Raw genomic sequence first — 19048 nt, forward strand, 5'->3', positions numbered from 1 at the left:
TTACCTTTTTACACGTTTAGGCATGTATGAAAAAGAAAAATATTAAAGCGAAACGACTGAATTTCTTTCAAAAAATCTTTAAAATTCCCAAAGATGGTTGGTCCAAACAGACAAACCTCTAATGTTTTAAATATTTTATTTAAAAAACGTTTAAAACATTAGATTTTTGTCAATTTTAAAACAAATGTTTTAAATGTTTTATTTAAAATAGGAATTGAATTATTTGCTTATTTGATCTTTTATTGTATTTTTTATGTTGTGTAAAAAGGTTTAAGTACTTAAATGAAAAATCTACAGAATGTGTCAGTTTTTTTTATCCAAATAGAATAATCATTTACTAAACTAATCATTTGTTACAGCTGTAAAATAAATAAATAAAAGTTATTGCAATAACACTTTAATGCAAAGATAAACGCTGCTTGTTGCCAGGAATTATAAAGTCTAATGTTTGATTGAATGAAGATTTACAAAAAACCCTTTAAACTTGAACTGATTCTTTAAAGTCGAACCACTGAATTGAGATTTGTTGTCTGCAGAAGCTGGAGGAGCGCTTCAGGATCAGCAGGAAGGAGCTGATTTCGTTTGAGTTCATCATCCTGGTTGCCCTGGAGATGGCGCTGTACCTCCCTGAAAGTAAAGTGTTGCCTCACTACAGGCGGCTGATGCAGCAGGTGTAGCGGCGCGGCGGCAGTCTGCCGCTCCGTCTTCCACTCCCAGCACCTTCCACCACCTACACTGTGATCCCATGATGCCTTCTCAGCGGCGGCTTCCACACCGTCCTGAGTGGTGCACAATAAAAACCTGAGAGGGGAACGCCAAAGTTACGACACACTGTGACATCAGCAAGCGATTCACCAGAGGTCGGTTTATCAGAGGGATACTGAGACCTATGACATTACTGTTCCCAGTATAAACCAGTCATTTTAGATCCAGTTCCCACCAGGAAACTCCCAGTTTGATCCTTCATTTTTTACACACATTTGTAAAATTTAAAAAAAGTGTTTCTTTGACACGTTAGCAACTCTTCTGAGCTTTAAGACATATTTCTCCCTAAACTAATTTAAATAACTTAAAATGAACATAATTTTTCTAGTACCTGAATTCACTGAACAATAATAAATAAATAAATAATATAAAATAGCAGTAAATACCTCTAGGTAATGTAGTGAAACACTAGACCAATGTCGATTGATTTAGTGGTTTTTAATGAGCATCTTTTCAGTTTAATTATCCTGGAATATGTCTCACTGTGGTAAGGATGGCTGATACTGACTTAAAACTTATCACAATCATTTTTAAAAATGTTTTATAGTTTATTAAATTCCTCAACATGCATATAGCACAGGCAGTGAGACACATGTTGACCAAATGAACAGAGTGCAAAGTTGTAAGTTCCTGCACTAAGAAGGATCTGAGTTTTTAATCACGATAATTTCTGTCATTTAGAAGAGATGCACCGATCCACATTTTTCACTTCCGATACCGATATCTGAAGTTTAGTATCGTCCGACAGTGATCTGATACAGAAAAACATCGCTGAATTGACTTAAAACGTTTAATTTCTTAAACAAACATAAATCTACTGAACTACAACATTTGTCAAACATGTAAAAAATAAACTGCATCAAACTGCTAAGAGGAGAATTAAGGAGCACAAGCTTTTAAAATGTTTTAAACGTGTCGCCATGGTTACTGAGCACTTGACAATCATTTTATTGCACTCCAAATAATCTGACCAGCTGCTGCCAGGTGTTGTTTCCGAAACGAGATCAATGGAGGATAATTAGGAAACCTTCCTGGAACGTTTCAGGACCATCGTCTCCTCCTCCTCCATGTGCTGTGATCGCGTTTATTCCCGTCTGAAGGTGTTTCTGGTAGCGCCTGAAAGCGTCATCCACCTTTCTGTTCACACTGAGCTGCAGTCAGAGGCTCCAGCTGTGGAGTTTGGATGTTTAAGTGCCTTTGTGTGGTGATTTCATGCAAAGCAGAGCTGATTCAGTCGTCTTCCCGTCCTGTAATCTGTCCTCCTGCTGCGCCGACAGACGCTGTGATCAGAAAACGTTTCGTTCACTCTGAGCATCTTCCAGCATGAGAAACGCTGCCCTCCTGTGTCTGCTGTCCGGAAACATCTGGAGTGTTTGTATCGTTGATAACGATCATCTATGATAAGTGAGTTAAAAAAGACATTTTGAGACCATAAAACGAGAACAAACGTTGTGCTGGACGTCCCGTTTAAGGGAAGGAACTCATTGGGGCTGCAAACATCCTCATTCTGTGAAGCATCACTAAACAAACTACAGCTTTTGTGTTCCTGAGCTGCAGCAGAAAAGCAATAATGAACTCACTCTTAAACTCTTTATTTATTGTACCATAAAGGGATGAATCTGTAACCAAGCCGAGGTTTCTGTCAGGATGTGTGCAGCTGTTCTTTTCTTCCTTCAAGCTGCAGCGTTAAATCGGCTCCTCGAGCTTCTGAATTGGGCATTTTTCCTTTGGCGGCCATGTTGGGGGAAGTCCAGCCGCACGGCACTTCCTGCTGAACCTCGGTTATTTTTGCACTTTGCCTTTTTAGCCTCACCTCAGTCTTTATTTTGTCACTAAGTAATAATATTTTTCTACATGTGAACAATCTTTATTGTAACCTTGGATGTTTTGAATGAACTGTGTCACAGAACCGTATTTATTGCTAATAATCCGTCAGATTAAGGAGAATCATGTGCGAGCTGAAAATTACTCCAAACAACCTGATTCTGATTCTTTGTTGTTAAACTGACATCCATATTCTTCCACTCATGTTTTTTTCTGTTTTGTGTTAAAGAAAATGTGTTTGGGTTCGTTTGGAGCAGGAGAGACGCTTCCTGCACTGTAAAAACGCACAAAAAAGTATTTTTGTGTAGTTTCTAGTGTAAATGTCTTGGCACACTTGGAATAAGATCAAACTAATAAGATATATTAGCTTGTTTTACGTCAATAATTTCTAGATCTGTTGGCAGATTATTTGTCTTGTAACAAAGGAAATACGTCTTGTTATAAGTTAAATAATCTGCCAATGTAACAAGTACTTTTTTAATCAATATTAAATTATTTACTTCAAAAAAGATCCTACAGCTTGCTGAAAAGTTACTGTAAGTTAGTTTTGTTACTTTAAGTTTCCTAAGATATTTGCACAAGAAACTAGACGAACATTACTCTACAGACCAAATGTTTCCATTTTCTTGTCTAAGCTGGAGGTTTCTGCTTAGATCTGATTATTTCTTTTATTTATTTTATTTTATGTTTTTAGCCTGACCCTGTTACATTTTACTAACGTCCATCTTTATGTTTTCATGAATTGCAAATAAAAACTAAAAACATGGTCAGGTTTCCTCTCCTGCTCCAACTAAAAGTGCTGAATAATCTGCAGTCTGCTCACATGCTGGACAGCAGAGACATTTTTAATGAATTAAGGAAAATAAATGAGCTTCAGACAGAAGGTATTTGATTTAAAAAAAAAAAACACTTCAGCCGCCATTTTAAATTGTTTATTTTGCCGAATCAGATTAGCAAACGCTATTTTTAACCTTTTGTTTTCCTTCAGGCAACAAAAATGACCATTTTCAGCTATAAAGTAACCAAAATATTCCTTTAAACATGACTATAAAGACAGCAGTGGTTTTCTCTACATTAGAGAAGTTTTATTTTTGCAGCTTTTATTCTCTCAGCTGACCTTAATTCTTTCGTGTCGTGCCACAGCCTCATTTGTTGTATTTAGTTTATTTTTGATTCTTTTTCCAGCACTGAAACACTGTAAGGGAAATATTTATCAAGTGTTTGTCTTCCGTTTCTCTCTGTTATTCATTTTAACTTATTTCCACTTTAAGCTGTCATACGTTCTTTTTGTTTTTATGTACTTATCAGCTTATTTTAACAACGACGTCACATGAGCGGAAGTGTTTTATTTTCAGCTGCCAGTTTCAGTGAAACACATTTAGACAGTGAAAACAGCTGCTGCAGTGGAAAGAAGTGCGGTTTTCTCTGCAGAGTTTGGTTTTCTAATTTGTTTTGGAGACCATATACTGTTAAAAAATGCAAATGTTTAATGTCAAATTTATTTTCATTAAAATATTTAAATTTACTGCTTTTTAGTGTCACTTTTGTTCCAGATTTTATGTTACTGCTTTTCAGTTTTGGGTTTTATTTTTTACAAAACAATTACAAAATGGTGTCATTGAGAAAAAATAAATTGTTTTATCCATGTTTCTCACTGTTTACATTCACAATTAAAGAACACTGATGTAGAGACTGTGTTGGTCGCTGCAGAAGGCCTGGATGATCTGGAACAACAGCAGCAGATCTTTAATGCATATAATCTGGTCAGTGATTTATAACCTAACAAAAGTATAGTTTATTCTCTGAGGAGCCATAGTAAGGTTTTTAAAACTGGGTGATGTGCTCTAGATTCCTGGTTTTAGTCAGAACACCAGCAGCAGCAGCGTGTTTTTTTTAATTCAGACCTGTAAAGACACTGTTGCATTAATCAATTCAACTAAAGATAAACGGTTTTCTCTAGAACCTGCTGAGACATCAGGCCTCTTTTCTGGAAATGTTCTCCAGGTGACAGAAGGCCGACTTTGTAACCGGCTTTATGTGTTTTAAGTTTCAGGTCTGAGCCCACATTTTGAGCTGATCTCTAGTTTAATAAAATGGAATAAATGAGGATGAGAAATAGTTCCAGTGATGCCATCTCATTAAAACAATGATTAACAAAACTCTTTTTGATGGAGAGTAGATTTATGGGCTCTTCATTTTTCAGTTGAAATGAAACCATGAATCAAAATTATTAAAGCTTTTTACATTCTATTAAAGCATTTTATATTCCAGTGGATTATTTTAAAAATGAAGTGGTTGAGTCCAAATAATGCAGTCTCTCTCCAAATATAACAAATACCATTTTATTTATCTCCATATCGACCAAAATAAATAATGCATCCTCAGTGAAAATATATTTAATTTTATACATGTTCAACATAAAACAGCCAAACAAACTTCACATAGGAGAACGACACCACAAACAATAATACCACATATCTATTAAATATTACTAGCGGTCATCAATTTCAGTTCATATTCTATCTTTTATGTTTTGTTTCACACGTAAACGGATGCATGTAATTACAGAAATATGTGCATCCTTGTCGACAAACCTTTGCATGTGTGACGTAAACAACTACAATGTATAGGTCAAAGGTAACAACAATGCATCACTAGTGTTTGGTTTTCAGGAAATTAGGTCACTTTGACAGAGTCGGTGCTCTACCAGCTCTCCATGAACAAATCATGGGAATCTTTTTTGCATCCACATCATTTCACTAATATTATATTTCAGTCATATGGTTATATTTCATCTCGTCTTTAATTTTTTTGGCTTGTTGATTTGATCATAAAAGATTATTATAGGTTGTACTTCTGAAACAAGTGAAACTACTGTTCACTGAGATGAGAAGTAGTATTAAATGCTGGTTGATTAAAAGCAGAACCATGCAACTGTTACTTGGACAAATTGAAAAGAAGAAGAATCTTCTATAAACCACATCCTGTCTAGTATCCGGACTCACATCTGCTAAAACACAAACCCTTGAGCTGACGTCAAACTGAAGACTTTTCTAATAAACCAAACATTAATCAGGTTTAATATTGAACTATATTAGTAATCTTATTCCAATAACCACACATGCATATCCAGTAAAATCTCTTCTTCCATCCTGTACTTTTCTAAAATAATATTTCTGCACCACATTTTGACCTTTTGGTGCTGCTGTATTGTTTCAGTTCCTCTTTCGTGCGTTTCCACCACAAACTGAAGCACAGTTTTTAAGTTCTGCCCTCATTCATTTTAACAATAACGTCAAAACGTTTGACTGGAAGTTGCTTCATTGCTTTATGCAGGCATTTTACAGAGTGCAACTAAATTACAGTTATTAACCAGCATCACGGATATTTATTTGCCTATTTTACAAATATACAATAATGGTAATAAATATTGCCTAAATTTATGCATAGCAATTAGAAAATGTTTAAAATAATGAAAATACTTGCTAACTATTCTAACTGATGTAAACTGAAAATACAGGCAAGAAACGTGCAAAGCAGCATCCGTGTCACAAATAGAAGAAAATCTAAATTAGCATCCAGCATTAGCTTTGTAGGTAGCAAATTCAAATCAAAAATTGATTCCAAAAAGAAATTAAAAAGCATCAACAATTACGTTTTATTTGATGAACGGAGTCGCACTGACCTGAGTTTTCAGTATTTTGACTGCAGGTTGTTGCAATAATAGGATAAAATCCTTCTCAGCTCCATCTGTTGACGTTTCTGTGATCTCGGTTAACAGAGAGTGAAAAACAAAAACTGCCATGTTAAACTCAGATATTGAATATTAAACGCTCAAAGAATCACCATGTGGACTGATTTTGATATTGTCCGTTTCTGAGTCCATATTATATGGATTTTAAGGTCCAGTACAACAGGTTAGCATGTGTCCTCAAAAAGCATATTAATTAAATTTACAGTTTTAGTGACTGTTAGCACAGGGCTAATTATAGAGCTAATGAGTTTGAGTTTTCTCTCAGGACGAACAAACAGCAGATCCACAGCAAAGCTACTCTTGCAAAGTAATGGTGGAATAAAGAGGAGGTGACGCGTTGCCATGGCTACCAGAGCTCGTGGCTAACCGAGGTTCTGAGTAGGTGACGTTGTCTGACGCAGCAAGATGGCCGCCGTTCGATCTGGTGGCAACGTTTGGCAGCTGCACTTCTGAGTACTCAATGTCATCCTCTTTAACCTGGAAGAAAACAGAGAAAAGTTTATACATTTATGTATTGGAATGCTTCTACAAGCAGAATATAAAATAATTAAATACGTAATTATTGACTAAAAAGTCAGCATGATTTTAAATACATACAGTTTAGTATTTGCAGATTCAACTCAAACTCTTACTATTGTGGATTATTCTGTGGAGTATAACTCAATGTTTTTTTTGCGGTAAATTGTGTATCTGCAGATTGTTTTTGTAGATTATGTCAAAAATGTTCAATAGAAAATGCAGATAGAAGTTGAAATACCTACAACAATGCTACTTTATATGCTATTAATTAGCGTTTGCTTATGTTTTGTACATATTAATGCATATTAAGGTATATTTGGTATTTTAAATATTAAAGTAGGCATTTGTGTGAGTTTTTTTTGTGTCTCAAGTACTTGCGGATTTGTGATCCACTATGAATTATTTCTAAGTGTAGTTTACAAACATAAAAGAGACAAAGAACAGTTTGTGAAGAGACATGAAACTTACTGTATATCCTGCAGATTTTATGCAAAGATTACTGATATGATTGTGTACAATTTCTTTCTATTATTCTATTATTTCAAGCATTTCTGACAAAAACACCAACTTATGACTTTCTAAATGGATACAAAGATGAAAAAATGTAACAACCTCACCAGCAGGTATTTGCAAAATGGGGAAACAAAACAAGGAAAATACATTTACTGAAGTTTTCACTTGATCCTGTAGCCATCACATAAATATAATGTACTTTTAATAACTGCACAGAGCACACAGGTTTCGGATGTAATAACCAAAGCAGAGTAAAAATATCTTTACTGTTCTCTGAGGATTTGAATAACCATGTAGCAGCAGCAGGAATTAAAATCTTACATCATGGGTAAACTGGTCTTTTTTCTACAAGTTTGCATTAATATTATAACTTTAAGAAGTTAAAGTGCAACCCAGATTAAAAATTCACTACAAACACAACAGATGGTTTAAAAGCTTATGGGAAATAAAATCTTTTCTGAATAAAATTCTGACAGAGATGATATTGTACTTGCTCCACAAGAAAGTAAAACCGACTTGTTATGACATGCCAGAAACTAATTTGCAAATATTTTCATTTCACTTGCAAATCCATTCAATGCATCATAGAACACTGGAATTGCTTCCCACAGCTAATGCAACTGGGACAGAAAACTGATACTAATAAAGTTCATCATCTTAATTAAATCTACCTGAGAAATTAACCTTGTTTGCAGAATTTTGAGCAAAAATATTAAATGTTTTACAAGATCTGCAGAGACAAAACACTTAGAACTCAGAGTTCCATAGATGACAAAGTCAATCATCGAACTGCGGCCTAGGGCGCAGTTCGATGATTGCGCCCTAAATACAAAATACAAGTTTGAGCTTTGTATTTTAAGCTCAAACTGAATGAAAATATAATAATAACAATAATAATAATACCCCCAATCTGCCAAATCACAGTGTAAATTATTATAATTAATAATACAATTGCTGTCATTCTACAGTCCCACTTACTTGCCCCTGTGGTTCGCTGGCCAGGCTGTATATTTCGTTGCTCTGAGCTGCGTTTGGTTTGTTGGGTTGGACGTAAACGTAAACTGAAGATATTTCCGCAGCAGGAGGTTTGTTCTGTCTGTCCTTCTCGCTGATCTCCTCATAAACGGTGTTGATCTGCAGAACCAAGAGTTTCAATTGGTTTTACAAACTGACTGCTGCAGGATTAGAAAGATGCTGCAGATGTTTTTACTCTGACTTACCGTTGTGAAGTCAGTCGGATCTTTTTTCACTGGCGGACCTGAAAAACAAAGCGAGTAAATATTTGATTTAAAGCAACATTGTAAAACTGTAAGTAGCGAATTAAGTCAATATCGTGGGATCCAGATTTGCTCATCTGCAGACTGAAATATGTGCTTATTTTCATGTGTGTAATTGGTTGGATAGAGTATGGGAACAATAATTAAGTTTTGCCAGAGATTCAGTTTGACTTTGTCTTTTTTATGACTTATTTGTCATAAAACACTTCCATAAAAAACAGCTGAAACACGGAGTTCCTTTATATCAAGAATAAAATCCCAGCTGTATGGAGATGTTTCTGAGCCATAATAAATGTATTGATTTTGGAGAAGGCGATCACCAAAATGTAACGTTCGTTCAAATGTTGATTAAAGGGGGTTTTCCCTATAACTTCACATTTTTGTGTTCCTGTTAACTGAAGCACTTTGAACTGTGTTGCTGCTGAAATGTGATACACGAATAAACTTGATTGACGGATTGATTGACTGACTTAGGTCTGGACTTTAACTGGGCCATTCTAACATGAATATTTCTTTAAAACAGACGTTTGCAACTTCAGTCCTCAGGTGCTTCTGGGAGTTGATTATCATTAGTTTCTGATTAGATAAACAGCCAGGGAATTCAGACTAATCACACAATATGTTCACGTGAAGATGGGGAGAACAGTTTGTGACAGGAAGAGGCGGAGCAAACGGTGGACCAACATCCTTTTTGAAACCTATGAATTTCTAATGGCATGTTGCTCTAACTCATATAAAAGTCAGAGTCAAAGGATTAGTTGATATTGTTCAGACAAAACCACTAATGAGGTCATAAAAACATATTTTAGATTTATATTTTAGAGATTCCTACCTAACTACTTGCCTGGTCTCAGAGGTCTTTTGTGAACAAAGAAAAGTCAAACCTGGTTGTTTGTGCTCCACTCAGATACTGGTGCATACTGGCAAACTCTTTCCATTCATTAATCATTACATTTTTTAAGCTTATTTATCCATTTCAAATCAGCTGATCCTAAAGACAGTTGTGAAAACTTTTGACAGACTGTTTTCACACTAACTTTCCACAGCATGGTAAAAATAATGAAATTACAGTAAATGCTGAACATTGGTCTGCTTCAGCACAATTTCCCCTCTGAATGCAGGACAAGTGTGAGCAGCTCAACACAAACAACAATGCTTTTATTAAATGGTTGTTTTTATGACAGCAAAGCAAGTATTCTCATGTCCACTGTTTAAATGTGTTAACTTCACATAGATCTTATAATCTATGAACATGCAGAAGTTAAATAAACGTAACCATATGAGACAGGCATAGTTGTTAGGTCTGTGTAATTTTATTGATTCTACAATATAATTTTTTTTTCCTCAGAAAGTATCGATTTTTCATCCGTGAGTATCAATACGTTAAATCCTACTTTGAGTTTTATGTCATATCATGAATTAAATGACAAACATGACACATTTTATCCAGTTGCACATGTACATTAAACATGTTATGTAATGAAACAACCAGTTACAATCAGTTAAAAAATTAAATGAAATAGACAAATTGCACTATCTAATATATCGGTAAGTGAATAAGACAAAAAAGTTTATTTTTCTGCATAACCAAATACACAAAGCAACACAATTACCATTTAAACAAAGCAAATGTAAAACAAACGTATAACAAAAACAACATTTATTACACCAGTATTACACCATCAGTTCAATTAAATAAGTCCAAGTCTATGGAACAATCACAAAATGTCTCTAAAATCACTCTGTCCGTAAAAATGTATTGAAGCGTATCGTTTGCAGAATATTGCATATCATATCGAGAGATTAGTGTATAGATTAGTTTCAGTGCCATCCATCCATTTTCTCTACACCCTTGTCAGTAGTGTGGTCAGGAGGTGCTGGTGCCTCTCCAGCTAACGTTTTGGGCGAGAGGCGGATACGCCCTGAACAGGTCGCCACAGAGACAGGACACACACACACAGAGATCTAGGGACAATTTAGAGAAACCAGTTAACCTGACAGTCATGTTTTTGGACTGTGGGAGGAAACCAGAGTACCCAGAGAAAACCCACCATGCACAGGGAGAACATGCAAACTCCATGCAGAAAGACCGGGGCCGGGAATCGAACCCAGAACCTTCTTGTTGCAAGGCAACAGCTCTACCAACTGCGCCACTGTTAGCTTCAGTGCAGTAATTTTTTTTTTGCTGGTTGATAAACAGCAGTGTATTATAACTCACGTTTCTGTAGATGGAGGTTTTTCCTCTGGCAGAAAATCAGCAGAGCCGTCGCTAACAAGACGATCAGGACGGCCAGACTCAGACCCACATACAGCAGCGGATCTGCAGGGATGTTAACAGTTAAGATTATTTAGTTTATTACACAAACATGTTCCAGTTAAACATACCATGTGCTTTAATGTTCCTCCATTATAAGCTGCTCATAAAAAAACAGGATTTTATGTATTTAATTCACAGGACACACATTATGTGTTTAATGATCTGCACTGATCAGATTCTCCAGGTTTTATTGTTTTTTATCTATTCAGCGTTTTGTTGTTGTGTCCGTCCAGTAAACTACAGGTTCTTAGAGCTCTGTAAACATTTTACACTTTGTGTCCAACATCTTGGTTCTTTCTGCTTCTCCTTTTCCTCCTTTTGCTTCATGATTCCTGCTCTGTTTGCCTCTCAGCCTTTGATTCAAACATAATTCAACACTAAACTCCCAGACATTTTTCACTGTTTTACTAAATTCAAATCAACTCGTCTCTGTTGTAATTAAGTAAGAATTGTTTTTGTTTCATTATCTGCAAAGTTCTGTGTTTTTAACAATAGTCTCTTTATTTCTTAGTTTCTCCTTTAAGGTCTGAGTCTCTGATCTGAATCATCAAATAAACATCAAATAAACCTGAAGCTGCAGCTGATTTACCAGAGGATTTGATGGTTTCAGATGGAGAAGGAGAGAAACTCTGAGTCTGAGTTGTTGTTGGTGTTGTTGTTGTTATTGTTGTTGTTGTTGTTGTTGTTGTTGAAGCTGCTGGGAGAAAAGTTGATCTCCTAAAAGGTGTTGGAGTCCATTTTGGTTTCAAAAAATCTGAAGATGTGAGAAGGAAACAGAATCACAATAACTGGTTAAGTTTATATTCTGATGATGGATGTTTAAACTGCATGTTGGTCTTTTAAAGTTGATCTGTTGAAAATCTGAGCTAAATATGTGAACCAGAAAACTCACCTTCAGTCACAACAAGATTAAAATCATCATATAGAGTTCCAGCCCAGGTTCCATCTGAGCGACACCGGTACCGTCCTGAGTCTGTTGTTTTCAGATCTGTGATGCTCACATGCAGAAAATCAGTAGAAAAAATACCTCGTTCTTCATATCTGATGCTGAATCTGCCGTTCTGATCCATGTCTTTAGTTGTTTCAATGAGAATATTTTCTCCTTCACAGGTTTCCTTACAGACGAACCTTTTGGGTCTTGTGTAACCAAATTCACATCTAACTGTGATATTGTTTCCTTCCTTTCCTCTGTAGGTTCTCACAGTTTCTCCATGATGCAGAGCTGCTGAGGAGATAAACAGTCAGTAGTTAATGTCATTGTAGAATATAAAATAGTTTTAATATAGTCATAAATTAAACTTGATGCTTCAGAATAAATATTAATTTAACCCAGCTTCTCACCTAAATTCTCTAAATTTCTTTCTCCTCTTACTTCCTGGTTCATTTCTGGAAAAAAAAACAACAAGAAGTTTGTGAATAAAGCTTTGTAGAACAAAACAATATTTTTTCTGTTTATGTCTTTCAGGAGAGTTTCAGTGTTGCTGCACTCGATGCATTACTTCTGCTCTGATATTCTTCATTTACATTAAAAAAGGATGGAACAAACAACTGTTTCCTCTTTGTCTTTAGCTAGATGACTTTTAGAAAATTAATAATTTTACAAAGAACAAGCTGTGACTTATAGAGGATGTAAGTTGTATTAGTTTTAAATTACTACATTCCTGTGTATGTGTGAATGTGCATTTAGATTCTGAGCTTATTTGACTAACTTGTCTAGAGAAAGAAATGAAACTGGAGGAAAAGCTAAACAGAGTTCAGTTTAGAACTTATCAATAAGTTAAAAAACTCTTAGAAAACCAAGGAACTGAAATGATGACGGATTGAAAGCAGATACAATGATATAAATAAAATAATGTACTCACTGAGGAAGAAGAGGCAGATCAGAGAGAGACAGACCTTCATCCTGAGCTGCTGATGGTTTCTAACTCTGCTTCTCTTCCTGCTTCACTGATAAACCAGGAACCTCTCTGCATGTTGCAGTTCCTCCTCTGGAAACCAGAGGGCGCTCTCCACGTTAAAACTTTTAAAGTAATTAGCACCAATCAGAAATCATGATGCACAATTTAAACGAAAGAGTTCAGCTTGTTTTATTATGAACGTTGATGAGTTTTCTTCAACTAATTACTCTGCAGGAAAGTTTAGTTTATCAGCAAAATTACAAGATTTTCTGTAACCTGTAATGTGGAGAACATTTACTGTAAGAAAACCTAAATATTGAATTATTTTTCTTTCACATTATGAATTTACTGAGTCTTTATGGCTATTATTTTACATTTAAATTTAGATTATTTTAGAACATAAGATGAATTAATTAGTTGACAGTGAACCTTCAAACATTCAAACCGAGGACTTTATTCATTACATTCATGGCTGTAGATCAGCTGCAGTGAAATGATGAAATGAAGCATCTCCTCATAACAGCACAGATCTGATGGTTCCTGGATCTTCATCCTTTAATGAGAAGTTCTTGGAGGTCAGGCAGTGAAGTTCTGGTGATGCTCTCTGATCATCTGCCAACAGATTTTCCCAACAGAGCATCTGGTGGCAGTTTTAAATAGTTGTACAGACAAACAGATCAGGAGTTGTCTGCATTTTATTATAAATAAGGTTTAATACAGGCATTGTTTTCTATACTCAGGTATACAGGTTTTAGAAACGGATTAAGTTATAAAAATGATCCAATTTACATGTTTGTAGGTTTTACTGCTTTCAGAAAACAGTCCAATGTGTCACTGCACCATGACGAAATAAAAAATAACTGTAAATTCAAATATGATGTTCTGTTGAATTATAGGATAACAAACAAAACAACACAAACACTAATTTCTACTAGAAAATATATATTTTTAAAAAGCCTAATACAGCAATAAAGACCCACTTTGAGTTTAAAATTGGTAAATATAAAAATAATTGGTTCTTAAGGTTTCTGTCTTTATTTGTCTGTGTAAATGTTCACATTTTTATGTAAATGCATTTATTTATAGTTTTCCTAAAACCATCTCAGTGCTGCTGAGTGGCTTCTGTAGTTGAATTTTCCTTTTGGTCACAATGGAAGAAGGTTGTGCCTTAAACAGCAACAATGAACCAAGTCGGCAGCAGTATTTCTCTCCTCCTGACCACAGCGCTGCTCAACCTTGGCCACGCCCCTCGGTGCCTCTAAGCTCCGCCCACTTTGATGGAAATTCTCCGAATTTGTCAGGGGGCGGGGCTTCCACAGGGCAGTTAGTTACATTTAAAGACATGACAATTTTTTTAACCACAGTCTGCAAAATATTCCTGCTAAGTCTTATAAAATGTAGTTATTGGCTAACCTGCAAATGTGCATTAGGAAATATGAATTGAAATAAGTTTATCATGAAAACGGTTACAGCACTGCGATTAGGTCGTCTTTCAAACATCTTCTGTAACATTCAGAGAAGGAATATATTTTAGCAAAGTTTTAGACAACTACAGAAAACGTTTCTTGTAAAAACATGAGACTAAATGTTCTTCATCTTTACTTTGAGTCCTGATTGTTTCAGAGTTTAGTTCAGCGGTAAAGTGAAGATATTTCCTCAGCAGATGAATTGTTCTGTCTGTCCTCTTTGGTTTCCTCCCTTTCTGGATTGGTCTGCAGGAAGAAAAAGAAGAAGAGGAGGAGTTTCAATGAGACAGTTTTATGAAAACTCTAATGAAATTCAGGTGTTTTATAAATATTCAGACTCACCTGAGAGACGTCATCATTCTCAGTTTCCACAGCAAAATCTGAAAAACATTCAAATCAGAGAGATGAAACTTCTTATCTAAAGAGATCAGGAGACTTTCTAGAACTAGAAGCAAACTTGTCTCTATCCTTCTTTCCTTTTAAACCTTTCCCTCCACTTTTATGTCCATAAAGCAGTAATGATCCAGTTGTAAATCCGTGTTAATTCAGAAATCAATTCTTTGTGCTGCACGGCCCAAGAGGGCATGTTAAGAACTAAATGGTCTGAGCCGAACCAAGTTCTGCTGATTGATGCTATGGAGCAGGATGGGTAGACTTTGCTGTGGTACAACAAATAGAAACATTTTCCAGAAATGCTGCAGCTAAAACATTAAACTAAATTAAATGTTCATGTTCAATGTTACATGTTCACCTTTGTTTATCACGACTCTCCTCTTCCAGAAGAAAATCACCAAAGGTGTTGATAACAAGAGGATTTTGACGACCAGAGACAGAAACACATAAAGCTGCAAACCTGCAGGGGAGATGAAGAGAGAACAGCTCAGTTTGATCAGGACAAAGTGGAAAATGTGGCAAATCAGGCTCTTCTGAGCAAACAACTGATGATCTTTATCTTGTTTCATTTAAATGTTAATTCAATTTAAACTTTTTAATGTTTGTAAAAAGAAATAATATTTCTGTAAATTTGTTGCAGAATGTCTCATAATTTTTAGTCAGAATCTCAATTTTAACTCCTTCCTCTTTAGGATCCATCAGCTCTGACTGCTCTGCTGACAGATTAATTGTTTGCTTTAGACAAACTCTGCAGAAGAAGAAAACAAGGTCGAATCCTTCATGGCTGAAAAGAGTTTTGGTATAAATGAAGATGTTCATAAATGGAGAACATCAGATTCTGTGTTTTCTCACCTTTACTTTTCATGGCTCCACTGTTCCAGCAGAAAATCACCAAAGGTGTTGATAACAAGACGATCATGGCGAATAGAGTCAGAACCAGATAAAGCTGCAGACCTGCAGGGGAGTAAAAACAGAACAACTTGGTTTGATCAAGATAAAGTGGAAAATGTGGCTTTTCTGATCAACAGCTGATGACCGCCATCTTTGTTCCTGTTTGCAAACACAACATTTAAGTGTTTGCATCACTTTACGTCCCTCTGGCTCTGTGATTAAAGACGGTAAATGCTTCGTTTTGCAGTGAAAGCTTTGTGGATGTCTAAAGTTTGCAGCATTTAAAGCTCAACATGAAACCTGCAACATTGATAATGTTGGTCAAATCAGAGCTTATTTGTGGTTTTGTAGAGGAAATTAAAAAGAAGTTACAGTAAACAGTTAAAAACTCTCTGAAGGATGTGCATATATGACTCGAATATGATGAGTATCTCTAATCTTTTATCTAATTACTCAACAGTAGTTAACTGATTAAAACCAGATCAGTCACAAGATTATTGACTCTCAAAAAATGTCCAATATGTTAAAAAATTATTCTAAACAGAAGTTAACTGAAGATGGACAGAAAGAGTTTTACGGTAAAATTGTTGATTGTAACTGGCGTCGGTTTGCATCAGCAGCTTGGATACATGATTAGTTGTTCTGGTCTTAGTTGGTTTTTAAAATTTGCAATTTGTAAATCATTTGATAAATTATTATTTTGTCCTACAGCGTTTGGCATAAAGGTAGCATGAAATGAACTGATGTCCTCCATCTGTGGAAGCTGTTTGCTGGAGTTCATGTCAATAAAGATCCATTTAAGTGAAACTTCTCCTGTTTGCCTGTTTTCCTTTTATTTCAATGCCAACATTCAGTAAGTATTTACATGCTGCCATTTTTCAGTTTCTTTAGTAAAAACTTGTGACAGGCTGATGTTTTCACACCAACTCGCCTCACCAGAGACAAATGATGAAATATTGAACATTGGTCTGCTTCAAGTTGCTCAATTTCCCCTTTTTTACTGCTGAAGTTTTTGTGTAAACAAGGTTATGCATGAAAAGTTTAGCCTTTGTGTAACACTTTACAACAAAGCAGATATTCTCAGATTGTTTTTACTTCTTTATTGCGTGAAGATTTTATAATCTGTGATCATGTAAAAGACAAAGGAACTGGAGACATAGATACAATATGTCAGTAAAATATCAACAAAAAATTACATTTTGTAAAAACAAACCAACCAGATTGTGAGTTTAGTTTCAGGAAGTGACGGTGTCAGATGGAAACAGCAGTGTTTGTTATAACTCACCTTTCTGTTGATGGGAGCGTTTCCTCCAGCAGTAAATCAGCAGAGCCGTCGCTAACAAGATGATCAGGATGGGTAGACTCAGACCCACATACAGCAGCGGATCTGCAGGGATGTTAAAAGATTATTTAGTTTATTACACAAACATGTAATAAACATACCATGTGCTTTAATGTTCCTCCTTCATAAGCTGCTAATAAAGAACTGGATTTTATGTATTTAATTCACAGGACACACTTTATGTGTTTAATGATCTGCACTGATCAGATTCTCCAGGTTTTATTGTTTTTTATCTATTCAGCGTTTTGTTGTTGTGTCCGTCCAGTAAACTACAGGTTCTTAGAGCTCTGTAAACATTTTACACTTTGTGTCCAACATCTTGGTTCTTTCTGCTTCTCCTTTTCCTCCTTTTGCTTCATGATTCCTGCTCTGTTTGCCTCTCAGCCTTTGATTCAAACATAATTCAACACTAAACTCCCAGACATTTTTCACTGTTTTACTAAATTCAAATCAACTCGTCTCTGTTGTAGTTAAGTAAGAATTGTTTTTGTTTCATTATCTGCAAAGTTCTGTGTTTTTAACAATAGTCTTTTTATTTCTTAGTTTCTCCTTTATGAGTCTCTGATCCGAATCATCAAATAAACATCAAATAAACATGAAAAGATGATGAACCTGAAGCTGCAGCTGATTTACCAGAGGATTTGATGGTTTCAGATGGAGAAGGAGAGAAATTCTGAGTCTGAGTTGTTGTTGTTGTTGTTGATGTTGTTGATGTTGTTGAAGCTGCTGGGAGAAAAGTTGATCTCCTAAAAGGTCTTGGAGTCAATTTTGGTTCTGAAGAATCTCAAGATGTGAGAAAGAAACAGAATCACAACAACTGGCTAAATTTATATTCTGATGATGGATGTTTGTCTTCATGAGTCGCAGTTTAAACATGTTGGACTTTTAAAGTTGATCTGTTGAAAATCTGAGCAAAATATGTGAACCAGAAAACTCACCTTCAGTCACAACAAGATTAAAATCATCATATAGAGTTCCAGCCCAGGTTCCATCTGAGCAACACCGGTACCGTCCTGAGTCTGACGGTTCCAGATCTGTGATGCTCACATGTAGAAAATCAGATTCAGTACGACTTCTTTTTTTATATCTGATGCTGAATCTTCCTCTCTGATCTCTGTCTTTAGTTGTTTCAATGAGAATATTTTGTCCTTCACAAGTTTCCTTACAGAAGAACCTTTTGGTTCCTGTGTAACGAAATTCACATGTAACTGTGATGCTTCCTCCTTCCTTTCTGTAGAAGGGTCCCCCAGTTTCTCCATCCTGCAGAACTACTGAGGAGAAAAACAGTCAGTAGTTAATGTCATTGTAGAATATAAAAGTTTTAATATAGTCATAAATTAAACTTGATGCTTCAGAATAAATATTAATTTAACCCAGCTTCTCACCTAAATTCTCTAAATTTCTTTCTCCTCTTACTTCCTGGTTTATTTCTGGAAAAAAAAACAAGAAGTTTGTGAATAAAGCTTTGGAGAACAAAATCAAATGTTTTCTCTGTTTATGTCTTTCAGGAGAGTTTCAGTGTTGCTGCACTCGATGCATTACTTCTGCTCTGATATTCTTCATTTACATTAAAAATGATGGAACAAACAACTGTTTCCTCTTTGTCTTTAGCTAGATGACTTTTAGAAAATTAATAATTTTACAAATAACAAGCTGTGACTTATAGAGGATGTAAGTTGTATTAGTTTTAAATTACTACATTCCTGTGTATGTGTGAATGTCCATTTAGATTCTGAGCTTATTTGACTAACTTGTCTAGAGAAAGAAATGAAACTGGAGGAAAAGCTAAACAGAGTTCAGTTTAGAACTTATCAATAAGTTAAAAAACTCTTAGAAAACCAAGGAACTGAAATGATGACGGATTGAAAGCAGATACAATGATATAAATAAAATAATAATGTACTCACTGAGGAAGAAGAGGCAGATCAGAGAGAGACAGACCTTCATCCTGAGCTGCTGATGGTTTCTAACTCTGCTTCTCTTCCTGCTTCACTGATAAACCAGGAACCTCTCTGCATGTTGCAGTTCCTCCTCTGGAAACCAGAGGGCGCTCTCCACGTTAAAACTTTTAAAGTAATTAGCACCAATC

The 19048-nt window shown here is 35.5% G+C and overlaps 3 protein-coding genes and 1 long non-coding RNA gene across 7 annotated transcripts in view; 1 reads left to right on the top strand and 3 right to left on the bottom strand.

Annotated features, from left to right (window-relative positions):
• The window catches only part of LOC103467882 (CDK5 and ABL1 enzyme substrate 2-like), a 39071-nt gene extending 34957 nt beyond the window's left edge, over positions 1–4114 (top strand). The window contains exon 10 of the mRNA XM_008414610.3: positions 537–4114. Within this exon, the coding sequence (XP_008412832.1) occupies positions 537–677 (141 nt within the window). The 3' untranslated portion in view covers positions 678–4114. The remainder of the gene's footprint in view (positions 1–536) is intronic.
• On the bottom strand, positions 1356–12159 carry LOC103467881 (uncharacterized). Of its 2 annotated transcripts, XR_014088290.1 has the most exons (7): positions 11862–12159; positions 11559–11723; positions 10871–10972; positions 8596–8633; positions 8354–8509; positions 6275–6820; positions 1356–2160 (listed from the first exon to the last, which is right to left on the bottom strand). XR_014088290.1 is itself a non-coding variant. In XM_081609280.1 (6 exons), exons 1-6 carry the CDS (start codon positions 12037–12039, stop codon positions 6638–6640), a joined length of 822 nt encoding a protein of 273 aa, XP_081465406.1. In that variant the 5' UTR covers positions 12040–12159; the 3' UTR covers positions 4910–6637. The 2 variants fall into 2 exon arrangements, 1 of the variants encoding a protein (XP_081465406.1); XM_081609280.1 differs by lacking the exon at positions 1356–2160 and having other exon boundaries at positions 4910–6820.
• A 2290-nt stretch (positions 12160–14449) lies between these two features.
• On the bottom strand, positions 14450–14715 carry LOC145552295 (uncharacterized). Its single transcript, XR_014088291.1, has 2 exons — positions 14676–14715; positions 14450–14579 (listed from the first exon to the last, which is right to left on the bottom strand). It is a non-coding gene; the product is annotated as an uncharacterized LOC145552295 (long non-coding RNA).
• A 26-nt stretch (positions 14716–14741) lies between these two features.
• On the bottom strand, positions 14742–18940 carry LOC108166403 (uncharacterized). Of its 3 annotated transcripts, none has more exons than XM_081609282.1 (7): positions 18867–18940; positions 18345–18389; positions 17898–18227; positions 17593–17742; positions 16903–17004; positions 15579–15680; positions 14742–15186 (listed from the first exon to the last, which is right to left on the bottom strand). In XM_081609282.1, exons 1-7 carry the CDS (start codon positions 18904–18906, stop codon positions 15053–15055), a joined length of 903 nt encoding a protein of 300 aa, XP_081465408.1. In that variant the 5' UTR covers positions 18907–18940; the 3' UTR covers positions 14742–15052. The 3 variants fall into 3 exon arrangements, with proteins under 3 accessions (XP_081465408.1, XP_081465407.1, XP_081465409.1); XM_081609281.1 differs by having other exon boundaries at positions 17898–18230; XM_081609283.1 differs by lacking the exon at positions 18345–18389 and having other exon boundaries at positions 18867–18921.
• Positions 18941–19048: the final 108 nt, after the last annotated feature.

The sequence above is a fragment of the Poecilia reticulata genome, chromosome 7 (genome assembly GCF_904066995.2).
Source record: "Poecilia reticulata chromosome 7, P_reticulata-male-v2, whole genome shotgun sequence".
NCBI classification, from domain to species: Eukaryota; Metazoa; Chordata; class Actinopteri; order Cyprinodontiformes; family Poeciliidae; genus Poecilia; species Poecilia reticulata.

Bases quoted from the DNA above. Each gene is read 5' to 3' on its own strand.
- LOC103467881 (XM_081609280.1), bottom strand. From the start codon at position 12,039: ATGGATCAGAACGGCAGATTCAGCATCAGATATGAAGAACGAGGTATT. The intron at 11,724-11,861 runs GTGAGTTTTCTG...TCACATCTTCAG, and splicing joins TAATCTTGTTGTGACTGAAG to ATTTTTTGAAACCAAAATGG. The intron at 6,821-8,353 runs GTAAGTGGGACT...GTTTTCTTCCAG, and splicing joins CCAGCGAACCACAGGGGCAA to GTTAAAGAGGATGACATTGA.
- LOC108166403 (XM_081609281.1), bottom strand. From the start codon at position 18,906: ATGAAGGTCTGTCTCTCTCTGATCTGCCTCTTCTTCCTCA. The intron at 18,390-18,866 runs GTGAGTACATTA...TTTTTTTTCCAG, and splicing joins GATCTGCCTCTTCTTCCTCA to AAATAAACCAGGAAGTAAGA. The intron at 18,231-18,344 runs GTGAGAAGCTGG...TTTTCTCCTCAG, and splicing joins AAGAAATTTAGAGAATTTAG to TAGTTCTGCAGGATGGAGAA.